This window comes from Nothoprocta perdicaria, unplaced genomic scaffold, assembly GCF_003342845.1.
Source record: "Nothoprocta perdicaria isolate Ctin4 unplaced genomic scaffold, notPer1 scaffold_290, whole genome shotgun sequence".
NCBI lineage: Eukaryota > Metazoa > Chordata > Aves > Tinamiformes > Tinamidae > Nothoprocta > Nothoprocta perdicaria.
Window position 1 is genome coordinate 10617 of NW_020455522.1, and position 18388 is coordinate 29004.

General features: G+C 46.7%; 2 protein-coding genes across 2 annotated transcripts in view; both read right to left on the minus strand.

Moving 5' to 3' along the window:
- Positions 1-306: 306 nt before the first annotated feature.
- SEC23B (Sec23 homolog B, coat complex II component) lies at positions 307-13651 on the minus strand. Its single transcript, XM_026041730.1, has 19 exons — positions 13431-13651; positions 12328-12385; positions 11629-11715; positions 11208-11444; positions 10771-10856; positions 9823-9967; positions 9552-9710; positions 8604-8719; positions 7596-7719; positions 7029-7109; positions 6606-6695; positions 6172-6278; positions 5849-6002; positions 4126-4203; positions 3686-3847; positions 3107-3193; positions 2589-2744; positions 1382-1447; positions 307-756 (listed from the first exon to the last, which is right to left on the minus strand). The coding sequence occupies exons 1-19, from the start codon at positions 13649-13651 to the stop codon at positions 667-669; spliced, it is 2304 nt and encodes a 767-aa protein (XP_025897515.1). The 3' UTR covers positions 307-666.
- A 3316-nt stretch (positions 13652-16967) lies between these two features.
- POLR3F (RNA polymerase III subunit F) overlaps positions 16968-18388 on the minus strand; it is a 6978-nt gene continuing 5557 nt past the window's right edge. The window contains exon 9 of the mRNA XM_026041731.1: positions 16968-18388. This exon is cut by the window's right edge and continues 6 nt beyond it. Within this exon, the coding sequence (XP_025897516.1) occupies positions 18335-18388 (54 nt within the window). The 3' untranslated portion in view covers positions 16968-18334.

Here is an 18388-nt window from a genome sequence, read left to right on the forward strand (position 1 = left end):
CGCGGCGCGCGGTGCTCTGCGTGTGGTGGAGCACGGCCCCCAGCAGCGTCCAGCCGCCCACCGAGTAGAGCAGCGCCGAGCGCGCGTTCCACACCGCCGCCCGCATCGCCCCGCAGCAACGCGCGCCCTCATTGGTCGCGCCTCGCCGCCAATCAGCGAGCAGGCGCTGGCCCCGCGGGGCGGCACAGGCGCGGGCGCCGGCAAGACGGCGGCAGCCGTTAGGCCACGGCAGCGACCGTTAACTTTCAAACGCGTCTTTCCCCCCCCGCGTCGCGTCTCGCGCTCACCTGGGAACAGCACAACTACTACTGYGCTTAGCTAGTTTTATTTTCCATTAATACAGTCCCTGCTGCCTGAGAGGTCTGCTAAAATAAACGTTTTAAGAACACAGAACTTTTAAAAATTTATGCTCGACATGTAAGATCCGTATTAAAGCATCCTGCAGCTCTGATTACTGCGTACAGAAAAAAAAAATACACTGAGCAAGGGCAAAAAGGCATAGAAATAAATTAATAGCTAAAAGGGCCTGGTACAAAACTCCAGGAATAGTTATTCCATGTGATATTTAAAAGTCTTAGTCTAAGAAGAGAATGCAGCAAGCTGCTCCCACTTCCATCACCAATGGGATTTACGTTACTGCTGTTGTTGCTTTTCGGTTAGATCCCGTTACGATGCGCTTGACACGGCCAGCTTTTTCAGGTGGTCCATGAATACCTGGAGGCTGACATCGTCCGTTAGGATGGGAGCGCCCGATTCCTGCAGGAAAAGGAAGAATAGCCCCAAATAGCACCGTTAACACTGGGGAGCTGCTTAAGCGAACTAAGTGTCAACCTCTGAGGTAAGACCGCCCCATTTACTTCTCTGTAAGGGACGGGTCTAGTGGAAAGATGCCAGTTTTTGACAGGGTTCCTGAAAATAACCCTCTGTGCAATCTGCAGATGTGGGGGGAAAACCTTTCTAAAGTATTGGGACCTTTCTTTGTCCAGAGTTCTACACAAACAAGATAAGGAAGAGGATATAAAAGTCTCTTATTCTCAGGTAAACTGTATCTGCATGTACTGCTAGTACTTAGCAGGCTTCCCCCCTCCTCCCCACAATAMTTCATACATTAATTGTGACCTAAGAGTTTTAGACCAGATATACAGAAAACAGTGAAGATMATCAATTGCTACATCAGGTCACCTAAAACTCCCTGTAGGTCTCTTGCAACCTGTGATTTTCAAATCCAGCCATAGGGGAGGAGCACCAGGGCACAGGCAACCAGCTCATCACTCTCAGCCTAACACAATGTGATGAAACAGAAGGGCTAAAAATGCAGACAAATATGTACAATGTGCATTTTCCAGCATTCCCAAACATGAGCAGCTCTTCCCTTGCTCACCTGTCCCCACGCGTAGAGGTTATTGTGGGTCTGAGAAGGGTTCACTTTAGACAAGAGGAACCGGGCCTATTAAAATGAAACATTTTAGAGAGGTAAGACATTAAAGACATATGTATCCTTCATTACCACATGCYTCATAGCCCCCCAGCCACCTCCTTCCCCCCTACCTTTAACCTGCCATACAGAAAATTTCACAGGACTTAAAGCAAGAACCTGTTTATTTTTAACTTGGCAGTGTGTTCTGTGAGGTGAAAGAAAGGGGATGTTATCGCCCAGCTGTGACTCCCAAAGAGCAGAGAAAACTGCTGCTAAAATGCCATCTAATTTTACAAATTGCTTTGAAAGAAACAATATTCTGCAACCTTGTCATAAGGCCGGGAGGAATCTTTGGAGGAGGGAAAAAGGGGAAAATGAGTCAAACGCTTCAGGCATCTTCCCGTCCTCTCAGAATGAGTGCAGGAGTTTGTGCCGGATGCGTTCCCTGCCCTGCTGGATTTTGGAGTTAATTTACCACAAGGCAGTGGCAGCACTAGGGRCACAGCAAACGTAGCCTCTTGCAGTGGCAAGGACTGCTCTGTCGCAGCAAGAGGTGCTCGCCTGGCAGGCAGGTTTGGTGCCCTGTGACATGGACATGTCACCAGCGCTGTCCTTCCCATGCCCCCAGCTGTTCTTGCATATGGAGTTCTGTGGAGAACTAGCRTAATGTGGCCACATGAAAACTTAATACCTTTTTTTTTTCTTCTTTTACAGCACAAATTCTTAACTCTTCACTGCACAGAGAAACACTGAAAAACTTCAATTCCAGGAAGAATGAAATAGGAACTATTTTATATCCTCACACGGTATCCAAGATTAAAGAGGCAGATGCTCAATCATTCAGAACTTAGCAAATTAACTGTACTTCTTACATCTTGGATAAACTTTGATAACTTAGCCAAATCATTTATTTCCCATTGCTACYATTAATATATTTAAAAGATATTGAGTCTGGCTATACTCAACAAATTTCTAGTTCAAAAGTGTGTGCAATGAGCAACTGACTTATTAAAAGACATATATTTGTAATAAGAGCTCATGAGAAAAGCCTACAGTCTGGAGGGTTATTTAATACTGTCCTTAATGTACAGAASCATCCTTTTAGTAAAGCAGAACAGAGAGGCATTCACATATTGAGCGGCACTGAGAGCCCTTGGATAAAGCTTTTTACCTGGCTGCCCCCGTGTTCGGTGTTGACGTAACGTGGCATCGGGAATCTGGTCTGCAAGATTTCCTGAGCGTCATCCAGCGGGGCTTGCAGGAGGTGCTTGAAGTTCTCATACTCGGGCATGTCTTGGTAACCAGCTTTCTGCCACTGTGAAATAGTCTATTTGACAGGAAGGAGAGGAAATAAGAGCTAGTAGATACCCCCTCTACAAGCCTCCCCCTTTTAGCTTGCACATCTTTAAGCCAGCAGAATGTTGCATGGACAAATGCATGCTTTTACGACTCTGCCAAAAGACTGAAAACCATTTTTTTTTTGCTTTGTTTCTGAATCTGTATTAAAAACAGGCACACAGAAGATGGTACCTGTTTCTGCACTGAAAGATAATTTCTTTGAAAATGAACTTGAAGACATTGTGTTTCAAGCTATACCAACACAGAAACAAAGAGCCTTTATAAAGCCCCAATATGGTGATTTTGACTTGATCTTGAACGGTAAGAGAAAGAGAACACATTTCACTGTACCTCACCCAGGTAGATAACTATCTGGAAGAAAGTATCCATCAGGAGGATCCTGTCTGGAAGAATACTGCTGCTGTCCAAAAGCACTGGCTGGAGAAAATAAACGAGGAGGTCAGTCATCACTGCTAATTGCTCCAAGTATGATCCCAGTAGCTTCTGCATCTCTTTCCTGCCAGGTGCTCTCCTTCCAAGGAGCCTGCTGGTATAAGGTGATCTGTATCTGACCCTTGACTACTCACATGTAGTTTAACCCTCCTGCATGAACAACTAAGCACCAGGAGGTGGCGGGGGGCCAGGACCCCAAGGGGCTGAGGTTTGCTGATTTATGCAGGGCAGGTGGCAGCCTCTGACGCACAGCAGAGCACCACTGATGACTGTAGGACTCACCAGATTTTTTTATTCTTAATAAAAGCTGTAAGTTTACTGAAATCACAAATTATATTTCACATTACCCCATTTCCCATCTCATCCTTCTATGATTACTCTGATTAAGATTATAAAATTAGAACCTTTTTGAAGAAGCAGTTTTACTTTGACCAAATACTCATTATTTTGGATCATTCCCCCTAAATAGGGGCTCACCTCAGGAGGTCCATAGAAAGAATAAGCGTAAAGGATGGGCTGGATCATGATGAGTGACTGGGTCAGATCTTGCCTGGCAAAGTGATGACGGTAATAAGAAGATTCATCAGGGCTGTTGTTGAAGACTTGCAGGAATGGGGAGCGTCGCAAGTGGAACATGAACTGCATCAGAGAGATGAGAGAGTAGAGAAATATCAGTAAATTGCTAAAACTTCACCAATATCCAATCTCTTTCTGAACAATTCTTCCAAGAAATCTCAATAACTCCTACAACGTCTTTCCTTATCCATCATTTACAACACTGCAGTACAGAACGAGCTCACTAAATTTAAAAAGCATCTGTTCTTTCCCCCATGATTCTGATAAATGCAACAGGAGGCTTTATCATCACTCCTGTCCTTGCACACTTCCCCCACATCTACAGAAAGTGAAGTTCTTACCTGGGGATACAAAGAAAATGATTCTGACAATCTGAAGGAGTTAGGATCATCTTTGTTGTACTGCCCAAATTTCTGACACTGTTGGAGACAATATGGATGTTCTTGGTGAGCTCCTTTTTAGAATTAAAACTAAAACAGGTGATTTGTATTAAAGTCAGTGATTTTGATATCTTACTGGAATAAAAATGACTGGACCCCTTCATCTTAATATGTAACATCTTTACTGAAAATTATCTAAGTACAAAAGAAGTAGGGCTACTACTACTATTCCTTTTTTTTTCCCATTAAATAAGGGATATCATGTTATACCTAAGGCACTCTGCAAATCATGGAACACTTCTGCAGTAACTCGGCATCCCTCTAGAGCAGCAGCAGACTGGAATTTCAGCAGCTGCTTCCCTGAAAATAAGCGGCATCCAACCTTTAGCTATAAATGACTCCATAATCATTTCAGTGTGCAATATAACGTGTGTGTTGGCACTTGAATCGCTATTGCACGCTGGCCCTGTTTTGTTTTTCCCAATGTCTGATGTACTCTAACTACTAGTATCAACTCCATATGATTAACGTCCTCCTTCATCCCTGGAAAAGTGATGGAACCATCCATCCTGAATGTCATCTCTAAACATGTAGAGGAAAAGAAGGTGATCAGGGTAGTCAGCATGGATTCACCAAGGGGAAATCATGCTCACCCGATCTGATAGGCTTCTCTGATGGGAAGACTGGCTGGGTAGGTGAGGGGAGAACAGGGATGTTGTCTGCCCTGACTTCAGCAAGGCTTTTGATACTGTCTCCCATGACCTCCTCCTAGGCAAGCTCGGGAGGCACGAGTTTGATGAGCGCACAGTGAAGTGGACTGAGAAGCGGCTGAATGGCAGAGCTCAGAGGGGAGAGATCAACAGCCGTGGTGAGGCCCCAACTACAGCGCTGTGTCCAGTGTTGGGCTCCCCAGTACAAGAGGGACATGGAGCCACTGGAAAGAGCCCACCACAGGGCTACAGAGATGATCAGGGGACTGGAGCATCTCTCCTATAAGGAGAGGCTGAGAGCTGGGCCCATTTAGTCTGGAGAAGACCGAGAGAGGATCTCATCACGACRCACAGATACGACAAGAGGGTGTCAAGAGCAAGAGGCCAGATTACTTTCAGTGGTGGCCAGCGACAGGACAAGAGGCAGTGGCCACAAACAAGTCCAGGAAGGTCCATCTGAATATGAGGAAAATCTTCTTGACTGCAAGGGTGACAGAGCACGGGCCCAGGTTGCTCAAAGGGGTGGTAGAGGCTCCTTCTCTGTTGATACTCAAAACCTACCTGGATGTGACCCTATGCAGTGTGCTCCAGGTGTCCCTGCTTGTGATTAGATGATCTCCAAAAGGTCCCTTCCACCTCAGCCCTTTTGTGATTCTGTAGCATGATCCACATGGGTGTTAAACCAGAACCTCCCAGAGATCCCTTCCACCTGCTTCACTCTGTGATTCTGTGCTTCACTATTGCCTCTATAATCTCAGGTTTAATCTTTTCAACCTGATGGGATGCTGACCTACCCCATCACACACACACCTGGCTTCTGAGTCATCACACACTGCAATGATGGGGCCCTGATCAGAGCCCAAATAAAGTGAATCAATTGGGGAAAGAAAAAAAAAAAAGACCTTTTCATTTCCAGAGGCTATTTTTACTACAATCAAGAGCACATTCATTTGACTGCTGTCCCTCAGTCTTACCAGTCTGATCAGCTGCCTGTCCAGCCACCGCAGCACGTCGGGCCCCTCCTCGGATTCGGCTCTGTACACTCCGAGCCGCGCCATGAGCACGGCGGCCGCCTCTTGGTCGAACGCAGCTTCTATGTGCTGGAGCTGGCTCTGTGCATCTGCCCAGCTAGAGAGCACGCCAAAGGTCAGCACGGCGCGCTGCCCTCTTCGGCAACACCCACGTTCATCCCCCATGTACACCACATACTRTAACTCATACACGTCATAAAAGGCTCTAGAAAATCTAGTGCAGACTAGTGAGAGTTTCTGCCACAGAACTGCTGTGAAATACTCACTTTCTGGCTATCGTGGTGACTCGAATGCGTTTCTGCGTRCTGGAGTGTTGGTACTGAGTGACAAACTGAACTGCTCCTCTGCCTCCCTGTGGTATCGGTGCGTTGTGCTGCAAATGAAACGAGGCAAGCCTTCAAAACAGGGTGGCTTTTCCGGGGCTCTGTATACTATGGACACAACTCCAGAGCATAATTCCAGCAGTCAGGGACAAGGAAAAGATCAGAGAAGAAAGAGGGGCCTTCTAGTACTGTGTTTTCCAGCAGCCCTCAAGGTCAAGTGGTGCTGGGGCATTTAATGGTGCACCTAACACTTCATTAGCTGGTTCCTTATAGGATAGCAGCAAACTTATTTTTACAGCAAATATTTTGGTTTATAAAAAGTTAACACCAAAGAATCTATAAAAGGGAGGAGGAAAAAAAAAAAAGGCAGGACCAACCTGATTTACCACTTCAAAGTAAATGGCCAGCGTTGTGCTTGGATCCAGGCTACAAATTTTCCATTGTGATGTTCCTCCAATTCCAAGCTCCTGCATATAGTTGTACAGAAAATGCATTTTTGCCTTTAGCAGTGGGTAACACAAGTTTATGTTAAGTTCAGAACAGAGGTACAAGGCATGGAAGACCTTCTGAACTCCAATCTTGTGGATGTGCTGGATTGTTACTGAGGTGACATACAGTTAAAAGGAGACTTTACAGGGCAAGGACTTCATCTGGAATGGACTGTCTTTTCTTAAGGATGTTTCATATTGCTGCTCCTGAAAAATCTCACATTCCATCTGGGCTGCAGGTCTAGATTCCAACCTTGCACTGTTTATTGACTTCTTTAATAACAGGTATTCCATGTTCCTTTACCAACTTACATTTTCAGACACGCATGGCCCTTTMGCATTCAGGGATATGCACGGTCCAATAGCTCCTGCAATCTTCAGCTCCCTAGAAGTCTAGAACAGGATCAAAAAGTTTTTAAAAAATGAAATTAGTCAAACAGAACACACAGAGAATAAACCAGGTGCTCAACTTTGATCAGAACTTGCATACATGTGGCTGTCAGGGAAAAGGGCTCTGAGTAATTTTCTGAGTCATTCATTGCTATAAATGCTGAAGGTAAGAGAATCACCACGGTCACATATTAATAACGACAACATATTCATAGTCCCCACTAGCATGTACGAAATGTTCCTTGCRGGATGTGGAGAGGCAGAGCTCTTTTTAATAAATTCGTGTTAAAAAAAAAAAAAAGGAAAAAAACACTTTCAAATAAAAACGTCTCCACTCCATCCAGTCTGCAGCTTCTTCCAAAGTATGCACTAAAGCTCAGCTCTCACATGTAGCATTTTCTACAACTTAAATTATTCATGAACTTAACGCTTAGCACTTAACAATGCTTGCATTTCTCAATGCCATCCAGTGAAATGAATCTCTCTCACCTTCACTTCCAAACTGGCACCAAAAGCCATCCGAAATTCCCCATTGAACCCTTTGTTGAACACGCGCTGGAATGTCTGCTTGAAGAGAGAAGTGTCGAAGGAGTCTCCCATCACCATGTGACCCCTGGGAAGGAAAAGCAAACCCCAAGACTGAGACAGCCAAGAACTGGAAATAAAGCTCAGAGGATACTCGTCTCCTATTGTTATGCATGCAAACACAGGCAGAAAGTGCTTTTAGATTGTCTCTGTTTTTGTGGAGTCTCCAGCGGGCAACGCAGATTCACCATCGCCTCTAAAGCCAGACAGGTTAATGCTCCATTGTTACCAGTTCATTTTCTCAACTGTGTTTCTTGGCAGCCCTTTAGTTGCCTTCAAAATGATCATGTTCCACTGGTTACAAACACTTAGCATTTGTCCAAACCAACCTTTGGCTCCCTAGACTGAATAGCTTGAGTCCCTAAAAGGCACTGTTTGGCACCCAGCCTTTTCCACGGAGATTATGAGATTTCCACCAGGATGCAGCACGGACACTTGCCACATACACGTGAAACGGGGAGGAACAAGCGAGCTGTTAAGCAGAGAAAATCCATCTCGGCCCCAACAAAGAAAGTTTCTAAGAGCCATGCCTGAAGTTCTTGTCTTGTGATGGCACTTTGGTCATGCACAYACCACAGACCAGGGCTTCTACAGCCCTTCTCTTCTGGAAAGGGCACTAGCTACCTCTCAAAAAGGCAGAAAGCATTTGCAAAAGACAAGTTGCAGCATGCTTTTGAATACCTTTCTCAAAGCAGAACGTTAAGATTTTTTACCAGCAGTGATAAGTCACATACTGTTTTGAGACTTCAGAAATGTGGACTGGAATCAAGGCATGTTTGTCATATACTTCCTGGCAAATTCAAACAACCACAGTTTAGAACAAAATGACAAGAAAAAACACACCCTTTTGCCCCAGATGAACCACGCTCTGAAGAGCACGGGTGGGTTTGTGCTTTCCTGCTGCGGACCTACCCGGTGAGGTTTGCACAACACTTCATCTCCAACAGGCCAGTCTGATCCAGGGCGCAGGCGTAGATGTCGATGCAGTGCCCGTTGGCTGCAGTGCGATTAGCCAGAGTCTCGTAGTGCTGGGGAAAACAGACAAACGCACACGGGCTAAATTCAGGATTCACTGAATCCTGAATTCAGTGTCTTCTGCTCTCCAAATGGGGCCAGCCTGTGATACACAGGTCACAAATGAAGCAACTGCCAGTGCTGCAAGAGGCATTTTTCCCTCCTGCACTGTTTTGCATTTGCATGAGCTTGAGCTGTAAGTCACAAACGCAGAGAGGACGTGAATTGCTGCCCTGAGCCAAGCATGGGCTCTCTGCCTGTGATAACTTAAGGGGAGCCCAGAGGTTTCCAGTTAAAAGGATACATGTCCTATTGCTTTCTCTCAGTTGCCAGGCATATTTCATGCATGCCATTTTAATTATTTTAATTATTCTGTCATATGTCAAGAAGACACAGGAGGCTGCTGGGAAGTCACCAGTTCTTGACAAATAGGCAATATTCACCCACCATCAGATAGACACTAAGAAATGGCACCAAAATATTTCACTSTCTCAGAAGACACAAGGCTCCCAGAGAAGTAACTAGCAGGAATTCTCTTTTATCCTTTCCTTGAGGCTCGCTGTCACACCTTAATGCACAGAGGGGCTTTGTCCATGAAGAGCTTCATTGACACCCACGCCTGTCTGGATACACATTTACGTATCAAGGGAGCAGGACATATTTGTTCCCTGCAGAAGGCCTGGGCAGCTGTCTCTGCAGYCCCATACATAGATTTGTGTCACTTCTTCTCCCTCCACTTAGCATTCTGAATTCCACAACATTCAGTTTGCCTTGACTGTGCCGAGCCCACGCACAAACCCAAGTTGCTGAGCGTGCCCTTTGTCCCCAGCAGACAYGAGCACCTACTTTGGTGGCCTTCTTCATGAACCTTGCGTTGTCCTTCTCTATGTCGTGCCAGGAACGGATGGGTGTTTTCAGTTCGTCTCCTACYACCATGCCGGGTCCTTGCGTTGGTGGCCCGCCTGTAAACAGCATTATCCTGGCCCCAGTGTTTGGAAAGGTACCCTAAAATAAAAGTAAGGCCTTGCATTAAAGATATATATATAKAGAGAGAGAAAACTTGATTAAAGAGCAGAAGAACCTGATGTGCCCTCCCGCACAACAGAGCTAACAGTACCTCCAGCAAGCCAACAGCAATAGAAAGAGCCACCCCAGTGGACCGTAAAGGCCTCTTTCCCTGGGTCACTGGCCATGGGTCCCTCTGCAGTTCTCCAAGCAGATCTGTTAAGTTCATGTCAATCTTGTGTACCGGCTGCAGAAACCTGCCAAAATGCACAAGAAATGTTTTACTGTTTACAAGCCCCTTTAGTTCAGGGAAGGAAAGAAGATGCCTGTTTGTTCCTGGTACACAAAAACTGCACAGGCAGCATTATCAGAAAGAGAGGGTCATGTGGCCTGCTCCCATCCTGCATCCCAATTTTCTAAGATAAGATGCCTGCAAAACACAAACAATCTGAACAAAGCAAGACATCTGGAATAAACAAGGCRGCAAAGTCACATCAAATACAGAAAAAGAGACTTCAGTAGTGATTTAGTTTAGCAAAACATGCAAGAGCTGCCACAGCAAAAGGAGGAGTGAGAAAGAACTGTATTCAACAAAGGCAAATAGGGCTTTCCTATTTGGGGATGGTGATCATTTTTTTGGACATGACTGGGTAGAGGACAGAGGGCGATACCTAAGATTGTTACACAAAGACCAAGACCCCATCAGCTGGACAGCCCAAAAGACAGATCCTTGCTCCGAACACACGCAGCCCCGAAGAATTACATTTTCCAAACACAGCTACTGTGCAGTTTTTCAAGTAGAAACCTAGTCTGAACAGTAACTGTGTTCTTGTTCTTACAACTGCAGAAACAGGATAGTACAGAAGTCTAATATGTTGCCTGCTACTTTAGTAAAACCCATCCATAAATACTTTTTTTTTTTTTAACTGTAGGGAAATAATTTTTCAAGACAATACCATTCAAGTCTTTTTAAGAAATCCAGGTTTGTAAGTGCGGGACCAACAGGGCACATAGCACCTGGGCTGCCCTTCTGCTGTGCTGGTGCAACCAACACACTCACCTGCTTGAAATAACAGGTTGTTCCTGAGGCTGAGGAGGTCTTCCCTGCTGAACGGGGACAGCTGGCCTTGAAAGCCCAAGCATATCCTACAGAATAGCAAAGAGAAGGAGCACTGAAATCCTAAACACATTATTTGCTGTCAAGCAATATACACTGAGGCTGCCAGTGCTGCAGAATTAAATTTGTTAAAATCTATGAAATGATTAATCTTTGCATTTCCCTTGGTAATGGATTGAAGGGCCCATGTGTGAGGAATGAGACCAACTGCACCTTGGGGAAGCTTTCAAAAAAGCACAGCAGAGGGGAGGGAAACAGGCAGCAAACAACCAAGAGCACTGAACCCTTCCTCCCTGCGAGCCCAGAGCTTAAAAGACCAGCAGTGGCATCACCGCAGCTACGAGGCACAAGCCAKGGACCTAACAAGACACAGGACATACCTGTATTTGCTTAGCTGTGAGGTCCTTTGTGCCCCTAAACACGTAGCTCTTGGAAATGCCTTCGCAGCTCAGCTCGTGCACCTGGACCATTCTGCCGAAGGTGATGAGCCCCACGAGCGCGTCGGCGGGCAGCAGGCTCAGGGACATCTGCAGCGACTCCTTCAGAGCCTGCAGGTCGTCCTCCTCCAAGCACGTGTCCACGACGTACAGGAAGATCAGGGGTGTCGGGGCACCTCGCTAATGGGGGGAGAGACAGTTACCAGGCGTGAGCATATGTTAAGTGAGAAATTACAAAATGAGGCCCATCTTAAACCTCCTTTGGAAATCTTACTTGCGCTGTCTTAAGTGGAAAAAAAGCCTGCCACAGCTGCCACAAATAAGACCCTTTGGGGAGCTTCAAACTTGCCCGTGTTTTGCTTACCTGCACTATATATTCAATTGTTGAAAACTGAGGCATGAGTTCTGCTGGCTGATTGAGCTCAGAGATGCCTGCGTATGCTGGAGGGAACTGAAAAAGAGAACCAGAAGTGAGGACAAGGAAACTGCAGGACAGAAATGTAGGGCTCTGCTCTACACTGCAGAGGCTGCCCTGCTTATGCTGTTTATTTACCAGCACTGCACCCATTTGATTAATGTCCAACACGAGTGCAGTGCTGCTGTTTCCCTAAGAACAGACAACACCGGCCAGCAGGATAGGCAGCTACTCAGGCTGCTATAGCCAAAAGGCACAACTGAAGCAGAGGCCACATGGCATTTTTTGATGGCACACATCTAGTTCAAACTAATGAAATTCATGCTTGGCAAGGACAGGAAACAACGTGCAAAGAATGCACTGGAAACACATGAAACAAAATAGCTTTGTATAGGCCCCGCACGCTGGAGGAAAAAAAAAAAAAAAGAAACACTGGTAAAGAAGAACTAAAAATAGGCAAGATATCATGTAAAAACAATGTAAAAAGTAATTCTGGCCTGGATCAGCAAGAGGAGAAATCTAGAAAGGTAAGATTACTGTTTTTTTTAACATCCTTTCCTGGGGGAGGCCATAGATATTATGCTCACTGACGAGAAAACAGGCTGGCTATGGAGGACGGTGAAAGGGCTGAGACTTTTTTCAACCTACCTGATTTCTCTGAAAACAGAAATTACAAGCCCAGAGCTTGGCCCGATAGTCAACCTGGCTGCAAGAAGGGAAAGAAGAAGGGTTTTAGTACAACTCCAACACCACTATCACAGCCCAGCTCCCGGATCCCTCTGCTGGTTCGCAGCACAGGTGAAGAAACAAAATATCAGAAACTTTCAAATGAGAGTTAAAGGGATCCAGCCTCTCACTCCAGTGCCAGAAAGGCCCCTTTGCTCATCCAGCCCAGCCATTTCCAAGCTCATGAGCCCAGTGGATGACGGGCAGCTCTCCAAAGCTCAGCCTGCAGTAGGCAAAGACCCGCCTCTAATAGTTCCTCCTTTAAGCTCAGGCTTTTCTCAGCAGTCTTATTATTTGTACAGCTGTGGCACACAAGAAGCGCAGTCACAGAGCAAGAGCCATTCACCCAGATCCTGTTCAAGCACAGAACAAACAGGCTGTTCCTGCCCCGGAGAGTTTACTTTCCTCGGCCCACTGGGACATGCTATAACTGCTAGTTATGAAGCGCGCGTGTGGTCGTGTTTCTCAGGCTTGAACCCTTCTCRTTTTCTGTTCCTCTTACTGGCAGCAGCGCCCTTCCCTGCTCTTTCTCAGGCAGCAGCATGCTCTGGGTGTGTATCCTCGTCATACAGTGTTGCCTCAGAGACTATTCCTCAGCAGAATGAGGGAGAAAACGTTGGTGCTCATACTGGAACTGACCTGTGAGCAGTGGGATGTGTAGGAAGCAGGGAASCAACATGACAGCCTCCAGGACAGTAGCTGTATCACCAGTATCTTGGTTTAGTTTAGTTTCATGGTTCAGCACAGAATTCCCTGGGATGGTTATGGGACTGGCCGTTTCCATGTTGACTGATTTAACAGCCTCTCTGAAGGCTTCCTTCTGTGCTCTGCTTCTGGCACCTCTAGTCTAGGCTGGCCTTCAACACACCCCACTAAGCACACAAGGAGCTTAATGCCACCGTGCTTAAGCCAAAGAGGCTGCCAGGCACTGTGGTGAGTAGAARGGGAATAAGAAAGTAGTGAAGACTGCATAAAAAAGTAAGTATCTTGCATCTCTTTAACACCTCCCACTAAACAGTTCGTACCAGAGCGGGTTGAGCACCGCCTTGCAAGTGAGTCTGCTGCAGAGCACCGGTTCGTACTGCACGGGAGGCAGGTCGAGACGCTCCTTCAGCGGGGTCAGCAGGCAGGCCAGCGGGACAACCATCCTTGTGGCCTCCAGCCTGCTGGAGGGCCACACGTTCCAGCTGAAACGCACCCCATCCCGCTCCTCGTTCTGTTGGATGAATTCCAGGTACGTCGCCATGGGAAGCTCTGGAAGGAAGGAAGACACCAGGTGTTGCAGGACGTGGCTAATGTGTTGTAACGAGTTAATCCCATTATCAAACGACCCATGTAACTACATTAACCCTTTCCATTCAGCGCTCTGATCAACACCCCAGACAGGTAATTAAAACCCAACCTGATCCAACAGAAAAGCATGACACTCTGATGCTCAAAGCCAGAATACAAGTTTTATAATCGTGCAGATACCACATTTAACATCCCAGTGCAGCCTCAGGCCTCAAGACGCTCCTGCCCGACAGGGACCAGCAAAATAAAACGGGGCAAATCCCACAACCTTTGGCAAAGCCCTTGGAGAGGAGCCATGGACGCCAAGTCCGAGAACGAAAGAGGCTCCACAAGTGCCACCAGGCAACGGGACCATTCTCCCTGCAGAGAGAAGGGTCTCCGGGGTCTGCAGACACCCCCCATATAAAAGGGGGGCACAAAAGGGACCCCTGGGTGCCCCCGCTCCCTGTGCCACCACAGACCCCCAGCACTGCCCTATGGGGACACTGATGAGCCCACAGCCTGGGGGCACTCTGGGAGTCCCGGCTCAGCCTGGGGGGACTCTGGGACCCCCAGTACAGCCATAGAGGATGCAGAGGCCCCCAACAGGGGAACACTGCCAGCCTCCAGCAGATCTATAGGAGGGGATGCTGACCGCACACAGCCATAAGGGATCCTGCCATCCCCCAGAGGATCCATGGGGGGACACCGCCGCCCCCCACACATCCATAGGGGACGTCGTCATCCCCCAGCAGATCCATAGGGGGCGCCTCCCGCCCGCCCCGGGGCCCCGCCATGGCGCCCACCTGCCCGCGCCGCTCCCGCCGCCGCCTGCTCCCGGCACCCCACGCGCGTTCGGGAAGGCCAGCTCAGCGGTACGGGGCGCCCGCAAGCAAGATGGCGGCCTCAGCACGCCTCGCCCTCCCCAGGGCGCCGCTCCGCCGCCATCTTGGCTGAGGGCACCGGGCGCACTAGCAGGAGGGCGGCCACAGGCGGCGCGTGCCCTTCCTTGATATGGCGGGGAAAACGCCGGGCGGGCCATCTTGGGTAAGGGCACGGTGCAGCGCTTTCCTCCTCCCTTCTCTCAGGGGTTTGTGAAGAAGGCTGCCTGTGCTTACCCTCTAAAGCATATAAATCTTAAACTGCCCSGTTGTTTACGGCCTTAGCCCCAGGGGGATATTGCTTCTCTCCCAGCAATACCAGTAAGATACCAAACAAATGAGCTGCTCAGCACATACAAGTTTGGCCTTCATTTTGCATCTTCACATATATTTCAGAAGGAAAGCACGGTGCCTTAATGGGATCCAGGGCTTCAGGACACACTCTGCCCGTCCTGGATTACTCTGCAGTTGGATTAAGCCAAATATTGGGCAACTCTCCCAAATTTGCAGGAAAAGCAAAATCCTGCAGTACTTTATTTCTATACAAAGCACCAATAAGGAAAGGAGAAGCTTTCCTATTCCTGAATTTACCTGGAATGGTCACGGGCTTGCTTGGCCCCACTTCACCTCCCAAAAAAAACTATTCTGCTCCTCAAGGCAGAACAGGAAAGGGGGCAGGATTTAAAATATATATATATATGTATATATATATATATATATATTTTTTTTTAAATCTTTATTCCCTTTTGGAGGCTCGTAGCAGCCACACCAAAACCAGGCAGAAGATGGCGCCCGAGGAGCAGTCAGGGTCGAGTTGGAAAACAGAGTAAAGATAAAAACCAAAACCAGGGGGAAAAAATAAACAGCGAGACGCAGGGTAAATGTTTCCCCTGCCAAAGCTTAAAGTTTGTCATTAATGCTAATGTTTTAAACTTTGGACTGCAAATGCTAGCAGCACTAAGCAGGATCTGCTGGCCGTGCTGTTTTGGTTCACCCTAGGACCTGTTGCCGTAGTTAATGTTTCTCTTCGAACCAAAAGCAGTCTTGCACTTGATTTCATGTGAAAATAACCCATGACGGTGCAACTACCTGCAGTGCCCCTGCTGCTCCTGCAAAAGCTGAACGGCAAGGTCTTGGCTGGCGCTTGCTGGCCCTGCTTTCAGGTTTGTTGGTACAAGAAACAGCTCTGTCAAGAAGAAAAGGCTGAAGGAAGTCGAGGAGGAAAGGGCGAATGAAGAACTGATATTACCCTTTAGCATTCAATCCTCTCTTTTTAAAGAAGCAGTACAGAGACAAATATAGGTTAACCAAGTTCAAGAAAGTAAATGACAGGTTATTCCTCTATTTCATTTACAGATAGCTTAACATATTGCTAACACTTTGTCTACATATATATTTTTATATATGTTTCATTTTAATGGAGAAGAAAGTGCAATTGCTTTACATTTTCCCATRGGCATGTTGTTTTCCCCAAACTTGAGAGGTCATGCTACAGCTGCAATGCTGGGAAGCTGCTAGGATGACAGAGGTCAGATCGTGCTGGGTAAGTTACCAGATAAACCCAGTACAAACCAGGCAGGATTGGAAGAGCCGAGTAAACCAGCTATCTGCTTCTTAAGCCTGTTTACTGGCCACCAACTCTCCTTTTTCTTATTGCAAGCAAAYGTAGTTACACTGTAAGGTGACAGTCCTGCCTCTTTTAAGATGTGTTCTTTCCCTGGAAGTCCCCTTGAGGTGAAGTCGAGCATCAACACCTGCTTATGCTGGCAGTACTTGGGATCCCTCTGAAACCAGGGATACAAAGATTCACACTTCAATTAAAGTTATCTTTGGCAACACAACAGGCGTCTGAAGGTCTTCCTTGTGCTTCAGCATGCAAGTGGACAAAGAACACACATTTCAGAGCTGCACCCTCACCTTCCGTGACAACCGTCCTGCCTCTCTGGATAGAGACRTGCCTCCACATCCCTCGAAATGCAGATCTACAACAAGGGCAGGCCCTGGGTGTAGCCACCAGCTCACACCATGTTATCACACCCACGTTATCACATCCACTCCAGGGACATGCCAGATTAAACGGTCCTAGTGGTTTGCTCCTGAGACAACCTGCTTAGCTGCTGCCAAACAAGGAGGTAAATCTCATTCCCAGCCAATACTGAAATAACTGATAGCTAGTATCAAATCTTCCACCCCAACTAGGTAAATAGTCCTCAAAAAACTATTAGCCAACTGTTTACTATTCATGGTGATAGTGCCCAGCAGGCTGGCTGTTAACTCAGTTGCAGAGGTGTTTGACCACTGCCCCTTCTAGCACAGGAGCTGGCTCCTCTCCAGGAGAGCTCATTTCCAGACAGGGAATTTTGCAAATGGCAAGGTACAAAAGGTCCACTGTTGTGCGTGATCCAACGGTCATTTCCCAGCACTGACAGGGCATTAGGAAGATAGGAGTAGCTGCATACAGAGTCAGCTCGGATTCAGCAAGCTTGAGCTGAGCCACAGTTGTACTGGGGTAAAAGTGGCTCTGCAAAGTTCACACATCTGCACTGTCCCAGCTGCAAGTTCTTTATCCCAGCCCTCCTATTCTGGAGGGTGGAGAGCTGACCATGCCCTAACGCGCAGTATTTCCATACATGAGAAAGGAGCTGGCTTTTTCCAAGTGTCTCCTTGATGGTAGGTTAAGGAAGATTTGGAGTAGTGTAACACACTGGAAAAAAATTTACTTCCCAAGTAGGATTTGACCTTACATTTTAAAGGGACACCTAGACACCACACAGATGGGTATAAACAGTCCCGGTAACCTAGAAAAAAAGCTTTGTCCTGTTGTGTTTTAAAGTAATGAGAAGAGGTTCTACAGCACAGGAAGAAAGACAGCCCTTTAGGTGATACAGCAATAGTGGGCCTATCTGAGATCACAAACCAGAGACCACAGCTACATACGAGTAACTGTCACTGACAACTTCCACAATGCTGTGAACAGGTGCCTTATACCTGTAGTGTCAGGCCACAGCAGGTGTTTTTCTATTTTGAATATGCACCTTTCCAAAATMCTTCTAGTTAGAACTCTAGCTGACACATCTGCCCATACAGTGGGGCTGCCAGAGCACATCCATCACATCACGATCCCGATGAAGGRATTAACAGACTCAGCAGCAGGCAGCAACAGCACTGAATATGAAACACAGGTATACATGAGAAAAATAAAAGGGTGTTTTCAGGATAAATTAGCAGTTAAGAAAGATGGTAAAGAATTAACGAGTGTTGTTTAATGTATTTAGGATTTTCATGACATCAGGGTTTTTTGTTTCCAAGTAGATGATTGCACAAATAAAGGAAGTATCAGTTTTAAGACTTAAGTCATTACCTGATTGGCAAAAGCGGCAAACAAGAGTTGACAAGAATGAGATCCCAAACTTAGCTTTCAGRCTCTACTCCTGGCAGGATCTTTTTTCCTCTCATTCAGAATAACTGCTTGTGGAGCACAAGACACAATCCTTGGAAGTGATCCATCGCAACCCTGCTCTTCTCTGGCACTTTAAGTCAACAAGACAGCATGTTTGCACAAGAGTAGATCAATATTTCCACTTTGGCTCTGGTCTTCAGTGCTGGCTTGTTCTACAGTCCACTGTTAGGACTGCTCACAAAATCAATGTATTGCTGCTTTACATATACTAAAAACAAAGTAACTCCATGTCCTAAAGTCRCTCACAAATTGAAAAGTCCATTGAAAAACCAAGCTGCTGAGTTGATCCAGTTGACAGTTCTTTTTTTGTTCCACTTTAAAACTCCAGCCACTCTGTCATATAAATACAGTTTGATGGAGAAATCTCACC